Genomic DNA, 26,207 nt, shown 5'->3' with positions numbered 1-26,207 from the left:
TTGCTTCATGTGTCTCATAACAGATTAAGTACAATCATGAACTTTAAAATGGAAGGAGAGCAGTGGTCGCACATGCAGAGAATAAGTTTTTCAAATTTCAGGAATTATAATGATGGCATTATTAGTACTGCTACTGTAAACACTCTTGTGTGACATGGAATAAGGCAAATGAATACTTATGGAATATTCTCTCTATTATCCCTTCTGTCCTTGAGAACTAGGTTTCTTGGTGTGGGAAAAAGACAAAATAGATTTAAGATGGAAGAAATCAAGAGCAAATTCTGTCAGTCTTGAATGATTAAATTGGAAATGATTGAAATCATGAGGTATCGTGTATGTCTGCATATGTATGTGTGTGTGGATGTGTGTATATATACACATATATACATGTGTGAGAGAGAGGGAGGGAAAGAAGAAGGGAGAGAGGTCTGACTCAGTGACTGGCCCAGTGGCAATGAACATCCCTAGTGCCATGATTGTGATCTTGAAGTATCATTTACCAATAAAAGAACCCTCATTCCAGTTCTGGAATAAGAAATGTATAGGGTGAGTTTGGAACATCTTTACATACCAGATAGCAAGGAAACTCAAAAGATTTCTAGGATCATGTTAAAAGAATTCAGGCCAAATATGGGACAATTTGAATTTCAAGAAGGATAAAAATTGCAAGAGACTCATCAAATATGTTTAAATTCATGAGTTCTAAATCAGTATCTAACAAAGTAAATAAAAAAGAACTGGAAAACTGAATATTAGATGAAAGGAAATACCTTCCTATAAGTTTATCCCAGCTAATGAATGAAAATGCAATGAGAGAATTAGAATATCACCATTTTGTAACTCCCAGTGAATTAATGTATCTAAGGGCTGCTAACACCAAAAAAAAAAAAAAAAAGTGACGGCCAGAAATGATGTGCCTTCTGATAGAAGAGCCCAGCGCTGGCAAAATCTTGAGCAAAGGGATTGAATCTGAAGAGGTCAAGTCTTGAAACCCAACTACCAAGTTCAAGAAATATAGAGAACAGAGAAAAGTATGAAACTGTGCAGTTTTCCAGCTAAGGAGAAACTCGATGGGTCAAACGTTTCAGATCCTTTAACAGATAGATTCTAAGTAAAAGAGGAGGTAGAAAGGGCACCTGCAGATTAAGGGATTTTAAAGACTCCTTGAGTAAGGAGACAAGTGGGCAATTCTAAACTGCAGTGTAAGTATGTATACATGAGTGATTAAGCCATAAGGAAATGGAATAAGGCGATTGTTCTAAAAGTCAGGGTAGCAGTTACCCTGTGGGTAGCAGTGGAGGGAGGAGCCTACTAATTGGGATGAGGTGTTTAACAATGGTCTTTTTTTTTTTTTTTATTAGAGAGAGATCATAAATGCACAAGCAGGGAAAGAGGCAGAGGGTGGGGGAGAGAGAGAGAGAATTTTAAACAGGCTTTTTGCAGAGCCTGATGTAGGGCTCGAACCCACAACCTCTGGGATCATGACCTGAGCCGAAATGAAGAGTGGGATACTCAACCAACTGAGTCACCCAAGTGCCCTGACAGTAGTCTTGTTTTTAAACCGGAGTGGTAATTACAAGGGTGTTTGCCTTGTAAGAATTCCCCAGGACATTTATTTGTTTGATTTGGCTTTCTGCGCTATATTTTATACACTAAAAAGGTTAAAAAAGAATGGGGGAGGGTGGGCAGTGAAAGATGAGATACAACAATGCCCAGCAGAGATCCCTGCACTGGGAAGCAAGAGGCCACTCACTGATGGAGCTGCTGGGCAGGCCTCTCCCTCTCTCTCAGGGACTCAGTGTCCCTCTCTATCAGTTGAAGATAATGAAGTCTTGCATGCCTCCCTAGGTTGGCAGGAGAACCATCTGGAATAATGGGTTGGGAGATGGCATGGGTACCAGTAAGTGTTGCCTCAGAAGAAGATAATGATGGTGGTTCACATTTACTCAGCGATGCCTGTTACCTCACATAATCCTCACAGCAGCCCCGTGAGTAGCAGGTATGCAGTCGGGTTGTATCCTGTGAGCACATGAGGACCCAGTCTCTGTCCTTCAGGAGCCCAAAGTCTTAGAGGGGCTTTCTTGTTGAGGGAGTAAAATATTTTTTAGTTTACCTTGTCAGTGGTTTATTAATAAATTTCTGAATGGCTTCAAGGGGCTTGAAAATAGCTTATTCCCCCAGGCAATTAAACATGCTCCTCATAGATCACCCTTGTCCTTTCCTGCTCATGTGCTTAGCAAAGCATTTTTTCTATAAATGGTCCAAAGGTTGACCATTGGTGGACAGTTGAGCCCACCATCTTGGGTGAGTGGTTGTGCATCCTGACCAGGAAGGGCCAAATGAACGAGTCGCTATACGAAGAAAGAATTTAATTTACAAGCTTGTCCTGACGACTGTGGACAGACCCGTCTCTGCCTTGTCATCATTTTGTCAGTGTCAGTCCCTCTGACACCGTCTTACTTCAGAGTTGTGTTTCTGCCCAGACCACTCAGCGGAGGCCCCGAATCCCTTCCCTTCTTTAGAAACCAGTGTGTCCAGGTGGAGACTTGCTTTGGCCCTCACTGCTCCCAGCCTTTCTGGCTTCTCTTCTGCCTTTGTTTCCATGTCATGTGAAGCAGTCAGTTTCCAGTTTGTCTTCGGGCTTCTGCACGACAGGGGTCGTCTTCAGCTTTCGCACCAGCATCAGATTGAGCCTGAGTTCCAATGCCAGCACTTCGTCTGTGGGCTGTGCAATGTTGTGTGATTTCCTGAGCCTTTGTTTCCTCATGCCTAAAGCTACAGAAGGTGCTCAATAACTACTTGTTGGTTGAGAAGAAAATTTTGACATAGTATATAATAGAAACCAGTTCTGATTTTGCACTGTTTTCTGCTAAACCCAAGGTACACAAACGTAGCAGCGGCTGTGTTTGGCTCCGGCTCAATGAACGTTGACATGTGGGGTGGGGAGCCAGATGGTGGGTGGTGGGGGGTAGTGGATGGTTGGGAATGGGGGGGAGGTTTCACATGATTCTGAGCACTGGGCCAGGAGCTGTATAGGTGCCATCTTACTCGGGTATTTGGAGTGAAGATAGTCCCATTTTCTAGATGAGGCACAGCAAGATAAAGCCAATTGCCCACACTCTTAGCCCTCGCGGTGTGTGCCTAGCATCTGGTATTGTTTTCCCTTCGCTGTGTTTCCAGATGTCTCACATTCCATTCTCCCTTCCTCCTCTTCTGCTCATGATCACTCTCAACCTTTGCCCTTTTCTTCTTTTCTGTCCCCAGCTTACTAGCCTCTCCCAGGCCCAAGCAAGTTATCTGGCATGACTCACGGGAATGTCAGAATCCCAAACAGCACCACGCTGCCTCAAGCCGAGATATACTGCTTTATTACCCCAAGAAAAATACGGGAGGCTCTCATTTGCCGCCCCCCATGCCCTCCACCCCCCACCCCGCGGAACGCATCTGGCCTGGTTTCAAACCCAGACCCCTTAGGTAGTCCTGGGGCCTGAGCCCCGCCCCCAGAGCTGCCGCCGCTGCCTGGCCCCACCCACGTTGTCTCTGCCTGCTTGGCTTTTGAAGGCATTTGGACTCGTGACCCTGTACATTTAAAGGTCTTTTTTTTTTCCCCCTTTTTAACGGATTCCCTTGGATTTTTTTTCTCACTTGTCATAGCTTTTGAAATATTGTCCCCAGACGTTCTGGAAATGCAGTCCTGTTTGCTAATTGAAATGGAAGAGAATATTGCACTCTGATCCTTGTACTTAACTTCTAGCTCAAGTGCTATGGTACATTCGGAAGGACCGTTCTCCTGTTGATATCTTCTCTGCCTTTTTCCTCCTCTGTAGCATAAGCGACCGGACGAACAGGTCAGAATTACTTGTGAGACAGTGGCTCGGCACCCCAGGTTAACCTTTTTGAGTCTGGCCTGGCCCTTGTCAATTGATTCAGAGCAAGTTGGCCGTATTAACTGAGACAGAACAAGAAGGATTCAGTTCACCTCCCTCAGTGCCTCTGCTTCTCAGTGTTGCATTTGTCCCTGACTCTCCCCTGCAGCTTTGGTGGGGACTCCACACTCCTCTCTGTGGGCACCATCATGTCCTGGGAGAGTGGTCACAGAGCCCCCGAGAAGGAGCTTCTGTCACCCTTCTGTGACAGCAGTTGTTGGCTTGTGTCTGGGAAAGAATGTCAGTAAACAACAAAGCAAATGAATGAATCCAAACAGGGAATAACCTTTTTTTTTTCTTCAGAGTGAAATGTCTCCAAAGCAGTAAAATAGACTTTCATGTTCTGTAAGTTGACTGGGAGGTAGATTCCAGAAGTCCAAAACTGTTCAGAGCAACGACAGAGTTTTGAGGAAATGGTAGTAGTAACGATAAACATATAAAAGCACTTGCCATTTGTATTAACTCATTTACTTCCTAGAACCAATCTGTGAGGGGGGTACATTTGTTATCCCCGTTGTACGGATGAGGAAGCTGAGGCATAGGCACGTGCCCAAGGTCAACAACGAGTGAGTATGAAGCTGGGGCTTGAGCCCATACTGTGTGGCTGTAGGACCCATGTTCTATTTGGTCTCTAGGCATAAGTATATAGATAAGTATATGAAGGGCAAGCCCCACGTGTTAGAGAAGTTCTGGTTTGTTTGGTTCAGGCGGCATTAGATTGAGGAGTCCTGCTCTGTGCTGGATCCCGCTGCAATTCGGGATGAAGGTGAGCTTGGTCACACCACAGCTCACGAGGATGCACGTGGACTGGCTGGCTTGTGGTTGCACCCTGTGCCCCTTTCCTGGTGTCCAGTATGCACTCAGTAGATATTGTCTGAATGAGGATTGATAGCCTTTGACCCGTTCCCCAAAGTTGGAGAGGAAGAACGTGAGAGGAAGCAAGCCTTTCCGTACTCCGCGTTTCCTCAGAGACTCGGGTCTGGGCGAGCGTCAGGGAAGAGGTTGTTGGGGGAAGGGTGCTGTTCTTTTGCCCGAGTCCAGCTTGCATCCGCGGGCTTCTAGCACACCACGCAGGAAGTGTGTATGTCCCTGTCCTGGCTCCGAGAGAGCCCTGCCCGCCTCGCTGGACTTGTCCCTGCGCTGCCTGAGACACTCCCTGGTACACGGAGCATGCTCCGTGTGCTGCCCACTGCCTAGCCGGCTGACCAAAACGCTGGATTGACTCTGCTTTTGTCATGGGGAAGCCTCAGTTGCTTAGGTAGTCAGAAAAAATGTTGTTAAGCCTAGTACAACTCTCATTAGGTTTGCAGTGAGACTTCCGGAAGCTTTGCCGGCTTGATCGCATCGCAGCGTGGATGGCTGTCACACCCTCCGCCTCTGTATCTAGGCTGCAGCTGGCTTGCTCTGTTGATCAGAGTCCTTTGCTAATGAGGCCAAGGTTGTGGGTTTGATCCCTGGCCTCTGACTACAGCAAGCCATCTGTCTTCACAAATGCGTGTCATTGGATCCGAGGCGAAGAGCCTGTACGGAGGGAGAAACCAGAGTCCATTCTGGGAAAAACAGCTCCCTGACAGCCAGCCAGAAGTGCCCTTTCGGACTGTGAAGGATGCTTTTTCTTCTCCCCCTCTCCAGATCGGGATATCTGGTTTTGATTTCAGACTTTTTCCAAAGAGATGAAACTCATGTTGTATAAATGAAGAGGAAGTAATTCTTAAGCCTAAGAAATTGACCTAGAGAATCCTGGTTTCTTTCTCTTCTTCTGGGGCTGTGTTGACAATGTCTAGCTTACCATTGGGGTGTGTCTCATGGAAGAAGGCTCTGCTTCATTTGTCCCTTTTGTGATCAAGAAGACGTTTCAAGCAAGGAGATGGGGAAAGGGATTTTGGAATATAAGATGGCACTCACTCTTTCTCTTGAGGGCACACAGCTTGTGTCACTGGGTGCCTGGTCGGCTCTGTGTAGTAGCTGGGACAAAGAGGGTGTTTGCCCCCGAGGTGATCATGCTTTGATTGGCAGACAGACATAAATACATATGAAAACCAGCATGTTGAGTGCTCTCTAGGCTCAAAACACGCACGCAAGCTTGTTGGGAGCACCCAGGAAGCAATACTTTGTGTTTTCCTAGGGAAGCTAGGAAAAGGCTCCCAAGGGTGGCCTCTGACTTGGGTCTTGAACGATGACTAACAGTTCCTAGACCACTTCAGACAGAGAAGAGCATGTGTAAAGGCACGTGAGCAGGAAAGCTTCCCTGAAATCTCTGGAAGGTTTTTAAAAATCTTCAGAATCCTCCTTATCCATGCAGCTCCCTTGAAGCTGTCAGGCCAGGCATGTCTCACCATGTCCCTTGCGACAGGGGTGTGTGTCACTGCTTCTCCAGGCACCCAAGCTGCAGTGCCACCAAGGGCATCTCTGACATATTCTGTTTAAGGGAATATGTTGCTGTGCTGTCTGCCAGTCCATTGCAGCAAACAAGAAGGAAACAAGGAACAGGTAGAAAATGTATTCTCTTGTGATCTTGGTTTATTTGACTCAGAGTAGCTCTGAAATCCATTCAATAAGTATTTAAAATTTTTTAATGTTTATTTATTCTTGAAAGAGAGAGAGAGAGAGAGAGCTTGAGCAGGGGAGGGGCAGAAACAGAGGGAGACACAGAATCCAAAGCAGGCTCCAGGCTCTGAGCTGTCAGCACAGAGCCCGATGTAGGGCTCAAACTCACAAACCCTGAGATCATGACCTGAGCCAAAGTTGGATGCTTAACCGACTGAGCCACCCAGTTGCCCCTCATTCAACCAGTATTTATTGAGCACTTGCTGTATACTAGGCTCTGTTTGAGGGGCTTGGGCAATGTCAGTGAACAGAACACAGATCTTGGTCCTTAAGTTGCTTACGTTCTTGTGGAGGGTGTGGAGCACTCTGAGCTCCCTGAAGTGGGACGGTGTCTCTCGCTCACCCGTGTATCCTCAGAGACAACCCTATAGAACCTGAAGTACAATAGCACTCAGTGACTGTTGAAATGAGCTGCTGCTTCAGGGGCACTAGTTGGTAAGAAAAGACCTGGCAAAAGTCAAATGACTTCTTAGATCTGAGAGATCAACTGGGTTGACTTGTTCCCTGATTGATCTTTGGTTATAAATTTCTCAACCACAGAGGAGAAAAAATACAGAATTTAACTCTAGCAGGAGCACTTTTACCTTATCATCCAGGAGTTTGACAAACAGCATAAACAGTATTTTATTCACTTAGGACTTTGGGTTTGCATGACAGTGATAGTCGATCATTGAATTTAAGTGCCTTGGTGGCCTGGGCCAGACTATAGGGTCGAAAATAATTCGGAAGGGCAAGTTAAGGGGAAGAATTGCCTCTTCCCACCCTGGTCCCAAGAAACGAAAGGAGAAATAGTAACAAAAAAAGCTTGCTGCATTGAAAGAGTCACCCATTACAAGGCGTAGTGGTTATGAACGTCTTCAAGTTTCTCCCAGCCCTGGTTTTCCGTGTTGATTTTGACTTTGGAGCTCTGGCTTCCTTCCCAGTGCAGCTCCTCCTTGGGTTGGTGGCACAGAGGCACACGTGGCCATGTTAAAGAGCTCTGAGGGTGGCTCAGAGTCATGGAACAGGAGTTGCCGTGGACTTGTACGTGAGAGTGTAAATTTCAGAAACCAGCCTTCAAACTGCTGCTGCAGGGCCCACGGGGTCCAGAGGGAGGCCAAGCGCTGGCCGGGCCGCCTCCCTCGGGGTCCTCAGGAAGTCATGCTTTTGCCCTAAGGGCCAGCAGACAAGACCTGGGGGGAGCAAGGAGGATGATGAAACCAGATGGAGAAAAGAGGAGGGAAGAAGAAGTGCAAGTAGGTCACCAGGAGTAGACCGCATCCCTGGGAAAAGTGGGCGGGCTTTTCGTCAAGACAGAGGGGTAGGTTGCCTGGGTTTGAACACGAGCCAGGCGGTGGGACTGGCCCGAGCTCTCCCTGCAGGGTTGGGGACCTACAGGGATGTTGGCAAGTGAAGGCGAGGTGTGCCTGCTCCTCACACTGGACAAACCAGCTGGGGCTCAAGGGACACACAGGCCCCTTCTCCTTGGTGGTAGCTGAGCTGTTGGGGAGCGGTCCACGCAGAGGGAGGCGCACCAGCTCAGGAAGCCTACCCCACAAGATGCGGGAGGTGAGCCCCGAGTTCTGACAGCTTGCCAGCGTGCCCGCTTCTCACAGGCTCACAGTCTGGCAGGGACATCCATTTTGAGACTGGTTTGCCATAATGAATTCTGACATCATTGTGCTCTTTCAGTCAAGGGTGTTGAAATGGAATCAGTGACCTAGTGTGAAGGGTCTGTGGAAGCCCTCCATCCCAGGGAACGTCCTTGGCTCCCTTGCCTTCATTTGGGAGTGGATTTTTAAAGCAACAATTCATTCTAGATGTTTCGTGGTCACAACATTTTGAAGAATAAACTCACAGTTCAGAGACACGAAAGCAATCCTGTGGCTTTTATTTCCCTCAAAATGGAATATTTGGTAGCATTTAGAATATAATTCTTCTAAGTAAATTTCCCTTTTTTGTTCCTTTCTATCATGATCATCCATCTAGCTTAAAAAAATTTTTTTCTGCTGTCATGGCAACAGTGGAAATGATTGGTTGCATAAAATTATGTGCCTAAAAAAATGTATGAATGGTATAGGAGTTGCTGAGAAAGGAGATGTTTCTGCGCCTGTGAAACTTTCTTCCTCTTCTGCTGTTTAAAATCTTTCACCTCCAGCCCTTTCTTCCTGCTGTCAGCCTGCTCTGTGGCTGGACACCCGCACACGTGGATGGTGCCACGTTCGTTTGATTAGCACGGCGGGGTGAGGCCTTCGGGGGTCACCATGGATTCTTTGTTTACAAACAGGACCTCCCCAAGCTTGAGGAACAATTCGATTCTAAAAAACTCCGGCCAGAAATACTGTGGAAACAGTTGCGAGAAACTGTTTGCTTCAGAGGCAGCCTGGGTACCTTGGGAACAAGCCCCCAGAGGCTGATCGGCCCCCTCCTGTGCCACACGCCTGAGGCCCGGACACTTCCTCCAGTCATCCAGCAGGGGGCCTCGGCCCTGCACGGGAAAGCCACCTGGCCCTCAGAGGGTAGTTGCGTTTCTATAGCCATCCTTTCTCTTTTAAGGCAGGCAAGGCAGTCCCCTCCAGAAGCCTGCCCCTGAGCCGAAGCATTTTCTTTCCGATTGTGAGCCCCTTCCTAGCAGTAGCTCATTAGCTGTGATCACTGGAACGGGTAAAATTGGTACTATGTATATATGAAGTGATTTGCATATAAATGATACAACACACAGACCCAAGCTCTTGTATTCGTACCTTGTTCCTTCTTCTAGAGCCACACTTCACTTTCAGAGCTGACCTTCCTTCTGCCCAGAAAGGTGATAGCACCCAGGAGAAAGCTTCCAGTTCATTCTCTCGGTTTGCGAACTTGAGTGAGCCATTTCGCTTCTGTGTCATAATGGACTAGGTCGCATTGGATCGTGTCTAGCTAGAAAATTCTGTGCGTCTGTAACTGGATAAGTATCTCCTTCTGCCAGGAGGGCGTGGGAGACATTCTGAATGACCAGTTCCTATCTCGCAACCTTCCCTGGCTCATCATATTCAGATCCGACGCTACTTTCCGGCCTGATTTCCACCCTGGAAAAACAGCCCTTTGAACCGGGGTCCCCGGTTGTGTTCCCTCAGCCCCACCCTGGCGTCCTACAGTTCAAACTGCTGTTTCTTTGTGCATAGTAGGAGCTTGGTCTGTGATTCTGGAACAAAATTAAACCACTGTGCCCACACCCGTCTCTTTCTTAGCTGTGATTATCCCCCCACCCCCACCCCCCGGTTTACTTAAGAGAGCTGAGCTTCAGTCCAAAGCAAATGTACTTTGTTGCCTGTGAACACGGATCCCATAAAAACAAATGAAGGGGAAAGCAAAGGAGATTGTATGTCCTGGGGCCCATTACCTAATTTTTATTCATGCTTCTGTTAGATTTCCTTTAGCGCTGCTTTGAGTCCTGGGCACACGCTTCTTTTTTTATGTCACCATAAAGCTTCTGATCTGCTATCATCTGATATGTGTGGGTGAGAGGAATCCGGGAGTATTTATGTACTTACGCCAGTAAACTATTATCTTAAAGTTCCGGGGCTGTACCCGTGGACGAGAGTCCTGGGGTGTCGCGTAGGTATAAGATACAAATGAACAGCCCTCGTGAATGCTTGTAACCTCTAGAAACCCCACATTCAGTTTGATTAAATGCCTCTGCATGGGTTAAAATGTCACCCAAGAAGAGAGCCAAATACCTAGAGCATCTGCCCCATCCCGCAGAGACTGGCTGACAGGTTTGCACTGGCTGACCCGTTCTGCGGCTTTTTGGAAAGATGAGATGTGTCCTAATGAGCAAGTTATAAATATCACCGCGTGATGTCATAGGTGGTGGCAGTGCTCAATGTAAATGGGAAGTGTTCTCAGCTGAGCAGGGCGGGTGCAGCTTTCAGGGAAGACAACTGACAGGGGCCTGGGGATCAGCACCAGGATGTCACTGAACAGTGATTTGCCCCGTAGTGAAGTGTGTCCCAGCGAGGTGTGGGGCAGGGAGGTGAGATGCGTTCCGAGCAGAGTCCAGCGGCTCCGGGTTCCGGTCCTCACGGATTCGCTCTCAGAAGGGGCCTTTGACCATTTGCTTTTTCTCGTTCATGCAGGGTTGGGAGGAGGAGGGTCTGCTTGATGGTTTTTGGGGGGCAGTGATTTATGTCCTCAGAGATGCAGAGTGATTGCTTGGCGGGACCCCACAGTTTTCATACCTGTTACCTTTGTCTTCTTGCCCATAAAAATTGCGAGTAATAGGAAGCCTTTACCCGTAGTGCATTCAGTGGTGATATTCCTTCCTGTACCATTTTGCCATCCACCTTTTAAGTGAAAAGAGAGATTTCAGCACCGATCAGTAGAGCAGAAGAACTGCGGAGCCACTGTAAGGTTGAAGAGACACTCTTGCAAGATGTCGTACATTTTCTTCCTCCCTCCCTCCCTCCCTTCTTTCCTCCCTCCCTCCCTTCCTTCCCTCCCTCCCTTTCTTCCTTCCTCCCTTCCTTCCCTTAGAACTGACCTTCAGATTTGTTTTTCTTGAGAAAATCTGACCATGGAAGCACAAAAGACCACCAACCCTAGGCCAAATTTTTCAGAGTTGAACAAAGATAGATGGACATGTGCAGAATAATTGTTTGCTGAAAATCTAGCCAACAGCTTTTATGTAGACAAAATGCATTGAAATATGTGTATAAAATATTTAATATTAATGTGCGCCAGATGGAAACCCTGTCAATTCTGTGCACACAGGAACTTGACAAGAGGAGTCGGGAGATTTAGAGAGATCCTCAGAGCGGTAGAAACAAGAACAACTCAAAACCTGCGAATGGTGAGTGTGATGGATGATTTGAGGCCAGAAGGGCACTTCAAGTATTCTCACTCCTTGCCTCCCTCCCCCTCCCTCCCCCTGCCTCTCCCTCTCCCCCTCTGCCATAGATAATATGAGCTTGATTGAGATCTAATTTCCACACCAGACATTTCACCCATTTAAAGTCAGTGGTCTGTAGTATACTCGCATGTCTGCTCAGCCATCACTACTGTTTAATTCCAGAACATTCTCATCCCCAAAGAGAAACCCCATAACTATCAGTAGTCAATCCCCACGCTCCCCCTTTTCCCCCCAGCTTCCGGCAACCACTAATTTAGTTTTGCCTTTTATGGATCTGCCCTGTTTTGGACACTTCATGTAAGTGGGATGATGGGTACCATGTGGTCTTTTTATGACTGGCCTCCTTGGCGTACTGCTTTCCGGTTGCACCCGTGGTGTAGCCTGGATCAGGACTTCACTCCTTTTTGTGACCGAATACTATCCCACTGCTCGGATCTAACACATTTCGTGTGTCTGCTCATCAGATAGACATTTGGGTTGTTTCCACCTGTTGGCTGCTATGAATAATACATCAATGGACCTTCTCATGCAAGTGTTTAGGTGGAAATATTCATTTTTGTACCTAGGAGTGGACTTGCTGGATCATATGCTAGCTCTGCTTTGTTTGTTTGTTTAATTAATTTACCTCCAAGTTAGCATATGGTACTATCCAGGAGTAGAATCCAGTGATTCATCCCCTACCTATAACACCCAGTGCTCATGCCAACAAGTGTCTTCCTCAATAACCCCTTGCCCATTTAGCCATCACCCTTCCCAAAACCCCTCCAGCAACCCTCAGTTCATTCTCTATCTTTAAGAGCCTTTTATGTTTTGTCCCCCTGCCTGTTTTTATATTATTTTTGCTTCCCTTCCCTCTTTCATCTGTTTTGTATCTTAAATTCAACATATAATGAAGTCATATGATATTTGTCTTTCTCTGATCAATTTCGCTTAGCATAACACACTCTAGTTCTACCTGCATTGTTGCAAGTGGCAAGATCTCATTCTTTTTGATTGCCAAGTCATATGGTAACTCTACGTTTAACATTTGGAGGAATTGCCAGATAATTCTCCAGTGGCTGCACCGTTTTATCTTCCCCCCAGCAGTTATGAGGCCTCCATTTTCTCCATATCCCTGATGGCACTTGTTACTATCTGTCTCTTTAGTTGTAGCCATCCCAGTGCATGGCAAGTGCTGTCTCATTGTGGTTTTAATTTACATTTTCCTGATGGTTAAGCTAATGATGTTGAGCATCATTTTATGTGCTTCTTGGTAGTGCTAGCTCTTGAAACCTAAGAAATGCATCCTGGAAGGCAGGGGGAATGTGAGCCCTCCCAGATGCCAGTGTAACGAAGGGGTCGGTTGTCCGCTAATGATTTCCCACCAAAACCCAGCCAGAGCAAAAGCAGACTAGATCCTGACAAGTACCTAGTTGTTTGACTAGTTATATTGACTCTAAAACTCAAAGGAGAAATATAAAAGCGAGTTACATAAACCGAATCCACTGTTAGGCTCTCTTGTTGACTTAAGTTCTTCCTCTTCCTTTTACTGCTTGAACTTCACCGGCTGGAAGGTTATTAATGGTGCCTCCATAGTCTGCCCTGTAGAGCCATAGCCAAGGGGGGTCTGGGTGGAGGCCTGGAGCTTACCAGAAGCTAAGCGAATATCACGTACAACTCCACGCAAGATTCCACCTTCTTTTGTCTTGTCACCATGTCGCTATCCTCCCCATGTCATTGCCCCTTGTCATGTGGTGGTAGAGTTTCCAGTTGGGCACGACTAAGAGACTACTGTTGTGGGAAGCGAGGCTGAATCTTCGTTTTGGTATCTTTGAGGTTTTAGGATCCACAACTATCATGAGACCACGTGGCTAAGCCATAGGCTTTCCTAGAATTAGTGGGCATGAGGGAAGATGGGTGACTTTACAACTTCCATCCCGCACCAAGACTTCACTTGGTCTGAGAGATCTATTTATATATTGATGTGATTTTTAGGTGCCTTAAGAAGTTCAAACTAGACATTTTGGTTTGTAGAGTTCTTTAAGGAAAAAAAAAAAACACCCTGGAAAAGTATAGATAAAAATTGTTGCCAAATGTCTTTTCTCCCAGATTGACCTTCTCCCAACATTTCATAAAACTTCTTGCCTAGTCAGCACGAACAGGTTCTTTTAAGATTTGGAAGCACAATTAAAGTAACTGATTATATTGGCAGTGTTCTTATAATTGTTTTAAAAGCTGATTAAAAATCCAGTCTTTCAAGGGGTGCCTGGGTGGCTTAGTCGGTTAAGCGTCCGACTTTCGCTTAGGTCATGATCTCGCGGTTCGTGGGTTCGAGCCCCGCGTCGGGCTCTGTGCTGACTGCCAGCTTGGAGCCTGGAGCCTGTTTCAGAGTCTGTGACTCCTTCTCTCTCTGACCCTCCCCTGCTCACGCTGTCTCTCTCTCTCTCTCTCTCTCTCTCTCCTAGAAATAAATAAAACATTAAAAAAATTTAAAAAAAAATCCAGTCTTTCAAGATTGCTTAAATATGGAGCATTTGGTCATATTGTTGACTCAAAAGCATATATATTGTATTAAGGACATGAATGGTTTTCCCCCCATTAGAAGGCGTGAGTGTGTTGAGTGCACATTATTTTTCACCGAATTAGAGAATATCTTCCATTATTGCCCAAGGGTTATGATATTGAAATAAATATACTTGAACTTATAAAAATCCTGTGAGGTAGGGTTCTGAATAAAGATATGTCAGGAAGGGAGAGAAGGTTTTTTAATTCATTTTTCCTTTTTTCTGAGAAGTACAGTGAAGAGGCTCCTAAAGAAATCTGGATAGACTGGAGCTGCCCTTCCAGCTGAAAATCCTGTTAACTGGTTGGTACCGGCACAAGAGGAATGACTTCCTCTCTGTGTTGGACTTGAGGCACAAGGAGACCTTTGGTCTTGGTTGATGAGCCTCACGTGACCGAGGTTGAACTGCTCCCAGTTCCTTGAGTGCTTAAACAAAGATGTGCATCAGAATTATGTGAGCAACGTTTTTGAAAAAGTACACATCCCTAGTCCTGACCTCAGAAATGTCAACTGAGTAGGTTTGGAGCAGGACCTGAGAATCTTACTTTCTTGCTTCTACAAGGGGTTCTTTGCCCTCCCCGGCTGGGTCATATTCACCGGCACCTTGGTCTACACTAGACCTCAGAAAGCTTGTCCAGGTAATACTGCCCATAACTGTAGGATTCCTTAAAGATTAGCTGATCATTGCAAATTTATGACACACTCAGGAGATGGACACGTTGCTTTGTAAACTCTGCATGGGATGAGACCATAGCCAAGGACTTAAAAGTACATTTACAGCAACCCCCCTCTTAGAGAAACACTCTGAGGCAGTAAAAGCAGGTGTTCAAACAAAAACTTGTACGTTAATGTTTGTAGCAGCCCTGTTTACAATCGCCAAAAGATGGAAGTGATCTAAATGTCTATCAGCTGATGACTAGGTAAACAAAATGTGGTATGTCCACACAACAGAGTATTATTCAGTCACAAAAAGAGTGAAGACTGACCCAGGCTACAACATGAGTGGGCCTTGGAAATGTTACACTGAGTGAAAAAGGTAGATACAAAGAAGGCCACAAATTGTGTGACTCCATTTATCTGAAATGTCCCAACCAGGCAAATCTACAGAGACAGAAAGCAGATTCGTTGTTCCCAGGGTCTGGAAGGAGGGAATGGAAGTGACTACGAGAAGGGTACAGGGCTTCCTTTTAGGCTTATATTCTCGAACTAGATAGAGGTGATGATTGCATAGCACGGTGAATGTACTAAGCGCCATTGGATTATACACCAAAATGGTTAAAATAGTAAATTTTATGGTATGTGAATTTTACCACAATTATAAAAATACATACAAAACAGATTTAATGACCAAGTTTGTACCTAATAATTTGACTTATTTCTGGCTCCCTTCCTCTCCTTTCTTTCCTTCTGACTTTATTTCGTAGCTGTCAACAATTTGGTAACATTTCAATTGCAAGCAAATAAAACCTGAGTATACAAAGTAAAAGGTCTGATCGATAATTGGTGATGTTGCTGGCGATTTCTCATATTGAATCTCCTGTTCTGAACTTCATGTGGGCCCTCGGTGCACACAACCAAACATCCTCCCTCGTTGGTAGTATGGTAGTGAAGTGACATCTTTAAATATGAAATCACATCATAACCTTGTTCTAAAAGTCTTTCTGGAAGGTTAATACCCTGAGGTAAAGGGAGATCTCGCATGAGCTGTCTAGTAGTGGACAAGCAAACTGTTTTTAGGGCAGAGATTTTTATAACTTAGGAATCCCTCCATGGCAGATATATCCAGAAAATGAAGTTCCTCGCTCATTTTTTTTCCTTTGACTTTTTTTTTTCCTTCAGCTTTAGCGAGTGAAGGTTATTTCTGCTGGTGGATGCTTCCAGCAGAAGTCATTAACGTATATGACTGCAATGAGATGGAAATGAAACTATAATGGAAGGTTTAAGAAAACGATTCAGGAGCTGTTTAGGTCCTGAAAATTGTGTTCTTATGAGATCTTTACAGATGGCTCAGCTGGGGATGATAGGAGTGGATTTAATTTCACATTTTTGTAGACATTTAAAGCCAGCGGGTCTTACTTGGGAATAATCAAGAAAATTTGCCTTTACCCAGCGGTTATCAGAAACCACTAAGCTAGTGATTTGGTTGCATTTAAATTTCCTTGTGGTGTTTTAGGAGATTTCACGTGGATGAAAACCTAGCAGAGTTCTCTCCTGGAACATATTTATTTTAAAAAAAAAAAAAGTCTCCCTCTCGGGGAAGACCAGCATTCTCTGCATGTTCCAAAGAATGCTAAGACCTTGTGGGAAAACCTGATGGTTGAAGTTTTATTTTGCCACCTTTGGCTGGTCATGGGGCAGCCTGGACCACCCTCAGGTGCAGTGCTTTTGCTTTCAGAGAGTGTTTGTGAGTTTGTTTGTTTCTTTGTTTTTACTTCTCTCCTTTATCTCTGGAAGATTGTGAGGTCAATGAACTGATATGCATCAGCCAACGAAATATTCCTTAGTAGATGCCACATGCCCCCTCCTCCCATTCATCCTCCGTGGTAGTTTTCCCTGTTCTGCCACAGAGGGCTGGGAGAGCATAGTAAATACGTGTCTAACGTAAGATGACAAGACTCAGATCCGGGTTTTCACGGTGAGAAAAGTGATACTTATCCAGCTTTGAAAAGAGGTCTTTCTTGGTCAGCAGTCATGCCCCCCGCCTTGCTTTCGCTGTCGCACCAGGTCGGCAGGAGCCTTTGGGCTTCAAGGCCTATCATGCACCAGGAACAAGGTGTTCAGGTGCTGAGTCCCAGGATGGGGCCTCCGTGGGACTGGACTTTAGCACTTCAAAGAGGGGAGGCATTCTAAAAGGCTGCCCTGGTTGCCATCTTATCATCGACGAAGAGATTTCCCCCCCCCTTCCCCCCCAGGAATAACATAATCTAGGTTGAGCACTGGCTTTTTGCCAAGTTGGGTTTTAGCAGCGTTTCAGAGTATAGTGAGGCAGGATGGCATTCGAAGGGCAGGAACTTGTGTTTTAAAAAGGCTCAACTATCTCAGTGTATTGTAATTTCTTTTCCTTTTTTTGGTCATCAATTGATATAATTTTCATCAGAGAAGTAAAACATTTTTAATCATGCGTCTTGGAATAGTGCCTAGCACAAAGTGATGACTGAAAAGTAAATTTATTGAATGAGCGAACGAGGGAATGAATGATACAATATTGATTCATGGCTACGCCTTTGTTCCTTTGTGTCCCCAGACGATAGCCAGGCAGTTGGCGGAGATCTTGTTGCGGGGTATGTGTGAACAGAGCTACTGGAACCCTCTGGAGGATCCACCCTGCCAGTCACCTCTGGACGATCCTCTCCGGAAAGGAGCAAACACAAAAACCTACACCCTCCCTCGGAAAGCCCGCGTCTACTCAGGAGAGAAGTACGGCAGTTGATGTCCTCATTTGTAGGTTAGGGGTTGGAGGAAAACCTTGGGGAAACTCAAGGATGAGAAGTTCAAGGGCAGATTCCTCCCCTGAAAGAAAACCAGACAACGAGTCTCATTTGCCAATTTAATAAATGGACCTCATTACTTTTCATAACTTCTGCAAATATCTGTACACCAGTGGGGGCATTTTAAGTAGGAAAATTCATTTCAGTGCTTACTTCAGATGGCTACTGTTCTTAGCCATCACTGTTGGTCTTTGGGATTCTCATTCTATTTATTATAAGAACCCTGGCATTACCCAGCAATCAGTGACAAAGCTGTTTGTAAGCCAGAGCTAAACTTTTTTCTTTTCTTCAGCAATACCTTGATCCTTTTGTTTACAAATTCATTTTAGGGGCATCTGGGTGGCTCAGTCGGTTAAAAGCCTGAACTTCGGCTGAGGTCATGATCTCACCATTTGTGAGTTTGAGCCCTGTGTTGGGCTCTCTGCTGTCAGTGCAGAGCCCACTTCAGATCCTCTGTCCCCCTCTCTTTATCTCATCTCTCATTCACTCTCCCCACCAAAAATAAAAATAACAATTTGTTTTAAACTGAATTAGCTATAAGAAGAAGGAGAATTAAATAACTTGTAAGGGATTGGAAGGTGATGTGTCTTTAGTACTGCTTAATATTTTGAAGTTTTAAGTCTGGGACTTGACGACCTTTGAGGAAGGTGGGCCGGGGGGAGCCCCTGCAGCCTCCGTGTGGGCCCTCCCCAGCTGGGGGGAGGGGGCATGGCAGGGAGAGACCATGGAGAGGGCCAGGGGACAGGCACAGTCGTTGACCCACTCTTGATTCCTCCCCTTCCCATCGTTGCTGGTCCCTGCAGGGACAAGGCATGATGGCTCTTCAGAATCTCTCTGTGAGGGAAAGGTGGCATGTGTGAATACACGTGGAAGCCTTCCACGGCTGTTCTCAACTTGGAAAAGTGGCAGAGAGACCGCAGGCTACTGCATCGCTATAGTTTCCACACGTGTGACTTCGGAACACGATTGTCGCATTTTCAAAGGGGACAGCATTTCCCCAGGCAACCTCTCTTAATCCTCTTACATTGACCCTGGCATTTCTCTCCCTCATCGTCTTCCTGTTCAGACCGCATTTCTTGTGTGGATTCAGAGTGAGCATATTCTTAACTTTTTCCCTAGGCTTATTTTAATTTGTGTTTAATCCCCTTTTAATTTAATCCCCCCTTTTTATGGCCTTGTTGAACCATGAGTTTGCTCAATTCATGGCCTGTGTTGACTCTTTAGTCCTTATCTGGATTCACAGAACATCTGTTTTAACAATTCCCAAACTCTCGCTTTAAAAATGCTGACCCCTCATTATGAACTATCTAGAAGCAGGTTTGGGGTTCATTTTTAAAGTGAAACTTATATCCTAAAAATAGACCTGAGAGAGAGAGAGAGAAAGAGAGAGAGAGAGAGAGAGAGAGTATGTGTGTGTGTGTGTGTGCGCGCGTGTGCACGCGTGCGCGCGCGCTTTCTATGCTTCTTAATAGACAGGTATATATAAGATGCCAGGTATATTGAGAGATTCAGCTCTTACTCCATCCCCTGATCAAGTGGGACACATAGATAGAGCTCTGTATCTCTTTGGGTGTTACCCAAAGAGATTTGGCCAATGTGGCCTCACCTCTTGAAGTGAAAAAAAAAACCTCCTAGTGCTGGCCACTTCTCCTTTGTTTTGTGAACCACTCAGACTTTGTCACTGTTCTGACGTCAACTTCCCCATCTGTCCAAGGAGAATTATGGCGGCAACATGCAGATTTAGAAAATGTAATTACTGGTTCATGGGAGGATTCCCATATCAGCTGGTTGCTGAGTCACAATTTAATTTCATCCAGTTGGGTTTTTATTTTTAACAGTTTTATTGAGATAGGATTCACATACCATATAATTTACTCATTTAAAGTATACAGTTCAGTGGCTTTTAATATGGTCATATAATTATATTTCCATCACCATAATCAACTTTAGAACATTTTCATTACCCTAAAAATAAACTCAGTACCCCTTAGCTGCTATCACCCACAACCCCCAGGTCCTTGCATTTTCATATAAATTTTAGGATCAGTTTTTGTCCATTTCTGGGGAATAAAAGGCAGCAAGGATTTTGATAGGAATTACATTAAATCCATAGATCAATTTGAAGAGTATTGCCATCTTAATGATATTCAGTCTTCTGATCCATGAACATGGGATGTCTTTTCATTTATTTAGGTTTCTTTAATTTCTTTCAACAGTGATTTGTTATTTTTAGGGTTAAAGTTTTACACTTATTTTGTGAAACTTATTGTGTGTGCTACTCTTTTGGATGATATCATAGATGGAATTGTTTTCTTCATTTTATTTTTTATTTGCTCATTACAAGTATAGAGAATACAGTTGACTTTCTGTATTCATCTTACATACTGCAATCTTATTGAGCTGGTTCATTAGTTCAAATAGTTTTTTTGATTCCTTAGGATTTTCTGCATATCAGATCATGTCATCTGCAAAGAGAGGTAGTATTATTTCTAACTTTCCAACTTAGATGCCTTTTATTTCATTTTCTTTCCTGATTGCCATGTCTAGAACCTCCAGTAGAATGTTGAATAGAAGTGGCAAGAGTGGTGGACATCTTTGTCTTGTTCCCGATTTTAGGAGGGAAAAAGCATCTAGTCTTTCACCATTAAGTGTGAGGTTAGCTGTGGGTTTCATATATACCTTTTACTAGGCTGAGAGTTTGTTGAGTACTTTTTATTGTGAAAGGGTATTTAATTTTGTCAGATGCTTTTGTTGCATCTATCGAGATGATCATGTACATTTTTTCTTTATTCTATTGATGTCATGTATTACATTAATTGATTCTCAGATGCTAAGTCATTTGTCAAATGTCATTGATCTTTTCAAAGAACCAACTTTTGGTCTTGTTCTTTTTTTTTTTTATTGTATCTCTATTCACTAATTCATTAATTTCCACACCGATCCTTATTCCTTCCTTCAGTCATCACCATCAGTTTTTAGCTTTCTAGTTTTGTGTGTTCCCAGGGATATTCCTGGTTTATTAGTACAGAGAGAAAGCCTGTTGGGATTATACTTGTGTCGGAGCTTTCTAATCACCAGGACTATCTGTTCAGTCAACCCTGTGGCAAAAAGGACATTACCACCCATTCAGTTGTGGTAGTTGGGAGGTGAGAAAGGTAATCCACAGATAATGATTAAACCCCATCTTAGCCTGTAGTCCCAAGCGCTTCCCCCTTCTCAGTCTCTCATGGAAAATATGAGCACAGAGCAGACCTTAGGAGGCACAGAGCCTTCTAGCTCCAGCACATCATAAGAGCCCTTCAGAATAGTTGGTTATAATGGAAAAGTGAGTTGTGTCAGAAAACTCCACTTCTTGTCCCTGTGGCCGGGATGTGAGGTGGAAACAGGATGCTCATTCTCTCCTCATCTTGAATTTTGAAAGGAAAGCAGATGTTGACAATCCTAGATACAAAAGAGGGGAGGGATCACATGCTATCAGCCTTTTTACTTCCTTCTAGGTCTTTCCAAGTGGAATTTTTTTTTCTTTGCTTATTTATTTTTTAAGTGAGCTTTGTACTGACACATGACACACACTGAGAGAAATAAACCAGAATTATAAAACTTGATGACTTTTTACCAAGTCCCCTACCCAAGGGAAACCATCCTGAGTTCTGTTCCAATTAGTAGTTTGGCCCATTTTTAAAAAATTTATCTAAGTGGAATAATATATGAAGAACTCATGTGTTTAACTTCTTCTGTCTAACATTATGTTTGAGAGATTCACCCATATTTTTACTGCAGTTAGAGTCTGTTTTCATTATTGCATAGTATTCCATAGATACTCTAATATATTGATGCATTCTGCTCGTGATGGTGTTGGAGTTCTCAGTTGGGGCTGGTTCCATCTCAGCGAGGTCCTGGCCCTAAGAGGTGAACTATTATCTTCTCCGAAAAGATTCCCCAGTTGCCGTATCTAACTGTCCTTTCTAAGCAAATTCTATCACATTAGCGCCTTTATTTTTCGTCACAGCACTTAAACTATCTGATCATTTTCGTTCATGTATTCATCTGACTCTTCCTTCTAGAATGTGCTCCAACAAACATTCTCACACATGCTCCTTAGTGCACACACATCAGGGGTATCGTATTCCTCCTTGTAAATAACACCTGAGGTGGCTTAGATCGTTAAATGCATATCCAACTTCGTGATTTATGCAAAGTAAGGGAGGAGATTAAAAACTACTTTTGTGCCAGAAAGTGGTTGATGAAAACATTTATTGAAAGCTGGGAACTGGATGTTGTGCTGAACTCCTTTGCAGGCCTAGGAGGAGAGAGTGACTGACTACCACTGAGTTCTAAGTACAGGTCTGAACCTCCCAGAGCCAGTGCACAGGGTTTGGGTAAAGATGAGGACACTGTTTAAAATGTGAAGGTGGGGGGTTTGAAGGGTCAGGAAAACCACCTGATGGCAGAACTGATGCCATGTGAACAACCCCTGTGCCCTGGGTCCTGCCCAGTGCTCACCCCTAGTATACACGGCCCACCTTCCAGTCATGGTGGAGGGTCTGGCTTCTCACCAGGAATGCAGAAGGCCTCATGCAAGGGCCATATCTTTGTGGGACTCACCCAGTCCCCTCCAGAGCATAGCTTAGTGGCCTTGATCCCAATGAAGGACTCTTCTTTCTTTGTCATGAAGGGATGTTGACCTGTATGGAATTGTGTGCTTGGTTAATCCTCACATTAAGCTAGCTGATCCCTCACAACCAACAGGTACTCTTAATGGTTAATTATTCTTCCTTGGAATCCTTGTCCTTTCACACAAACCTGGAACTGATGTATTTTCTGTCTCAGCATGTTTAACAGTGTGACTTGGGGATGGAGTGGAGCCACAGACTTTGATTCTTCACCTCTTCTCCAGTGGCTCTGGTTCAGACTGTATTTGTCTGGGAATTGCCTAGTAGTATCACAACCAGGCAAGGCATGGTCAAAATAAAAGGCACCATTGCTGGGCCTTAGAGTCATTACTTACACATAACTTTCCTGTGGGTTGGAGGTGCTCAGGGCTTTCTTTATACCCAAATAGAGTCTGCTCTGACTCCCAGATGGTGCCATTGACTTCCAGACATCCAGCTTGTCATTAGTTGTGTAATGGCTAAAGATGACAGAAAGATGAACTGCAGTTGGATAAAATTGGATTGATTTCTTTGGTATGATGGTTCCTACCACATACAGTGACATTTTTCACCTATCTGGGAAAATTTTAAGAAATGGCTGTTACCTGGGAGCCTTGGCAAGGTCATGATCACTATTTGTAAGTGAAGATTCTTGCCCTTATTCCTTTTGTGTCGAGTCAGACAGTGAGTTGGTAAATTTCATCCAAAGTAAGAAAATGAGCAGCTTGCCTGAAGGTCAGCCTATGAATTAGTAACGTGGCTGGGCTTTCAATGCAGCCCTTCCGTCTTACCCAGCAGCGCTGTGCTTCCACCCCCTGCGCTGGCCACCAGTCTGTCCCCTAGGAGCTTATCCTCACTGTCCACAGGCCCTGTTTTCTTCCTATTCCTTAATCCTGCACCCTGCCCCTCAGTCAATGTCCTCAGCCACTGTCCTAGAGCACCAGTTTTCCCACTCTACAAGGCTGAGAACCGGCCACCCGGGCTCTCCCTTGAGGCTCTTGATCCCTGCCAGGAGATTGTCACAAAAGGCAGAGGAGACTGTCACAATTTCGACATCTACCCTGGGCTCCACATCTGCTTCAACAGAGAAGAGGGGAGGAATGGCCAGAAATGGGTCTGGAGAATCCATAAGTATTGGAAGGGGCTCATTCTGGAATATAGTTTTTCAACATGTCCCTTAAGACTACCCTTCCTCCTCCTCTCACCCCCCACACCCATCTCCCCTGCCTTGAAGGGAAAGGTAGCGGAAGTAGAATTAGAATCAGTTAATGTGTTACTTGTTAGCAGCTCTGGTAAAAATAACACAACTTAGCATTTAAGCAGGCTGGATGGCTCAAATGGAATTTGGGGATTATCCATGGACTCAATTGGCTGGTGTTAAGTCACAATTAGCATGGGCTCTCTCTTCTTTTCAATTAGTCAGGACAATGCAGAACTGGCTAGCCATGGGAAAAAAAAAAAAAGGTTAATGTTACTGCTTAATTTGTAAGGTCCCAGTTGTATGTAAGCTCGAGCCAGGATATCAGGAAATAATTGCTGGGTGGACACACACACATGGGAACACTCTCTATTCAAAGCGTGTAGGCTCTATTTCTCTTTTTTTTAATTAATTTTTTAAACGTTTATTTATTTTTGAGAGAGGGAGAGACAGAGTGTGAGCTGGGGAGGGGCAGAGAGAGGGAGACACAGAATCTGAAGCGGGCTCCAGGCTCTGAGCTAGCTGTCAGCACAGAGCCTGACACAGGGCTCGAACCCACAAACCAGGAGATCATGACCTGAGCCAAAGCCAGACACTTAACCAGCTGAGCCACCCAGGTGCCCCAATAGGCTCTATTTCTGAATTTAAGGGGAAAGAAGGGTTCCATCTTTGAAAAACCCAGCTCACTTCAAGCTTCCTCTTTTAGAAAGTTCATTGCAAATCCCAGAATCTTCCTCATCATTTACAGGCCAGCCTTTCATAAAAGCTTAGCCCACAAGAGCAATGGGAACCATCCACAGATGATTTCCTTACCTCTAGGGACGTCACAGTTGTAAAAAGAGAACCAGGCCCTACGCTTTTTCTCTCTTGGTCCTTTGTTGCTGTACAAAAGTTGCCAGCACTTCAGAGAGAACAAGGATTTATAATGATGAGGAGGATATTTTCCCTGCCATTTTGGCGGGGAATCATCCCATCTCTTAAATTAAATGATTGTGATGTTATTATTGAGAAGATTTATTCTTTTTTAACCATCTCCAAAGTGTCGAAGAGGGGTTTTTGTTGTTGTTGTTTTTTAACCAAGTTCATTTTTATTGCACTCTTCTTCCTTTCCGTGAAAAAGAGTCGAGTTTGGCTCAATTAGTGATAACAATTTCAGTTCTACTCAAAGGATTCTAGAGCTTTTAGAACAGAGGGAAAAAATGTGAACAGTCTTGAAAAATGCTCAAAGCACAAGGCTATAGGCTATAAAGAATGGAGGTTGGGGGTATGTTTGGGGTTTTTTTGTTCTCTAATCTTGAGTAACATTGAGCTTAAAAGCTTTTTCTTTTAATCCAAGATGTTATAGCTCAGCCAACTTCCATAAAATAGATTAATAAGACAGCTAGCTCTTGCTTGTCACCCCATAATAGAACATGTGTGTTTAATTAAGGTGGCTCGCCAAATTCTCACAGTATTCTAGAAATGATTCAAACTCTAAAATTGCTTCCAATCTCTTATTTCATCTAAAAGATCGGGGCGCCTGGATGGCTCAGTCGGTTGAGCATCCAACTTCGGCTCAGGTCATGATCTCATGGTTCATGGGTTTGAGCCCTGAGTTGAGCTCTGTGCTGACAGCTAGCTCAGAGCCTGGAGCCTGTTTCAGATTCTGTATCTCCCTCTCTCTCTGACCCTCCCTTGCTCACACTGTCTCTCTTTCTCTCACAGAAATTATAAATAAATAAATAAATAAATAAATAAATAAATAAATAAAGGACAATATAAGATACAGCCGTTAGCAAGGAAAACTAAGAAGAGACCTTAGTGAAATGCCTGCCATCTATACCCTCATAATGGGATGAGAAGAGAGCTTTATCACTGACGTAATGTCGGTTTGCAGCAATCTAAATTTCTGCCTCTATAATGGGCATATATGTTTTTATGTATATGGTTTTTACAGCTTTACTTCACTGCTGGCTGCTATTAAAATGCATAGTTAAAATGTATAAATTCCATAGATTACCATAGAAATAAGCAAATTAATTCGAGTGTCCAGATGATATGGTATTTTTTTGTGGATTCTATATAAACAATCTAAAGGCTTTTAATAATCAGTTCTGTTCATTGTATTATTTTGAAATTACCATATATAAAATTTGATTTTCTTTGCACAGCATTTTTTGTCCTCAAGAAAATACTGAGGAAGCCCTCTTACTACTGCTGATTAGTGAGTCGATGGTAAGTAGACTGTGTTCTCACACTTTTCTTTCCCCTGTTCCTATAGTCCTATTTTTGATGGGAGAAGGGTACTTTCTAGAAGGGATACCTGGGTGGGGGAACAAACAACAAGGGTGTGAAAAGAGGGATGTTTCTTAATTCTTGGAATGGTTAGAAACGTCCCTTGTAGGTTAATGTCAGCCTGGAGTGTGGGGCTTCTCTTCCTCGGGTTCATTTATTTGCCCACCGGGTATTGATGGAACACTAGCACAATTGTATGTCAGAAAACTACAGCTAAAAGGACCATCAAAGTCACCCTTAAAAGGAAAGGAAGCCCCCAGTGGGTAACCTTTTCAAGCCTTCTCAACTTGCCTGGGTGGGGAGGGAGAGTTTAGGGATAAATCACTTGTGGTGTATACAAACCTATGGGTGTTTTTTTTTTTAATGTATTATTTATTTTTGAGAGAGAAAGAGACAGAACACAAGTGGGGGAGGGACAGAGAGAGAGAGGGAGACACAGAATCCGAAGCAGGCTCTGCCCTGTCAGCACAGAGCCTAATGCAGGGCTTGAACTCATGAACCATGAGGTCATTGACCTGAGCTGAAGTCGGACACTCAACCGACTAAGCCACCCAGGCGCCTCGAACCTCTGGTTTTTATAGCAGGAGCCTGATGGCACAGACTCAGCCCCTTGGACAGGTCTCCCGCCTGCACCCCAGGCACCGCGGAGTCCC

The 26,207-nt window shown here is 44.5% G+C and overlaps 1 protein-coding gene across 4 annotated transcripts in view; it reads left to right on the top strand.

Moving 5' to 3' along the window:
- TTC7B (tetratricopeptide repeat domain 7B) overlaps window positions 1–26,207 on the top strand; it is a 257,345-nt gene that overhangs the window by 98,481 nt on the left and 132,657 nt on the right. For all 4 annotated transcript variants that reach the window (XM_039232491.1, XM_039232489.1, XM_039232493.1 and 1 more), the window contains 3 exons: window positions 11,262–11,340; window positions 17,187–17,359; window positions 25,431–25,494. In XM_039232491.1, the coding sequence (XP_039088422.1) occupies window positions 11,262–11,340; window positions 17,187–17,359; window positions 25,431–25,494 (316 nt within the window). The remainder of the gene's footprint in view (window positions 1–11,261; window positions 11,341–17,186; window positions 17,360–25,430; window positions 25,495–26,207) is intronic.

This window comes from Hyaena hyaena, unplaced genomic scaffold, assembly GCF_003009895.1.
Source record: "Hyaena hyaena isolate Hyena2069 unplaced genomic scaffold, ASM300989v1 scaffold_67, whole genome shotgun sequence".
Taxonomy (NCBI): Eukaryota; Metazoa; Chordata; class Mammalia; order Carnivora; family Hyaenidae; genus Hyaena; species Hyaena hyaena.
The sequence above is the reverse complement of the archived record's forward strand: the minus strand, read 5'-3'. Positions and strand labels throughout refer to the sequence as shown.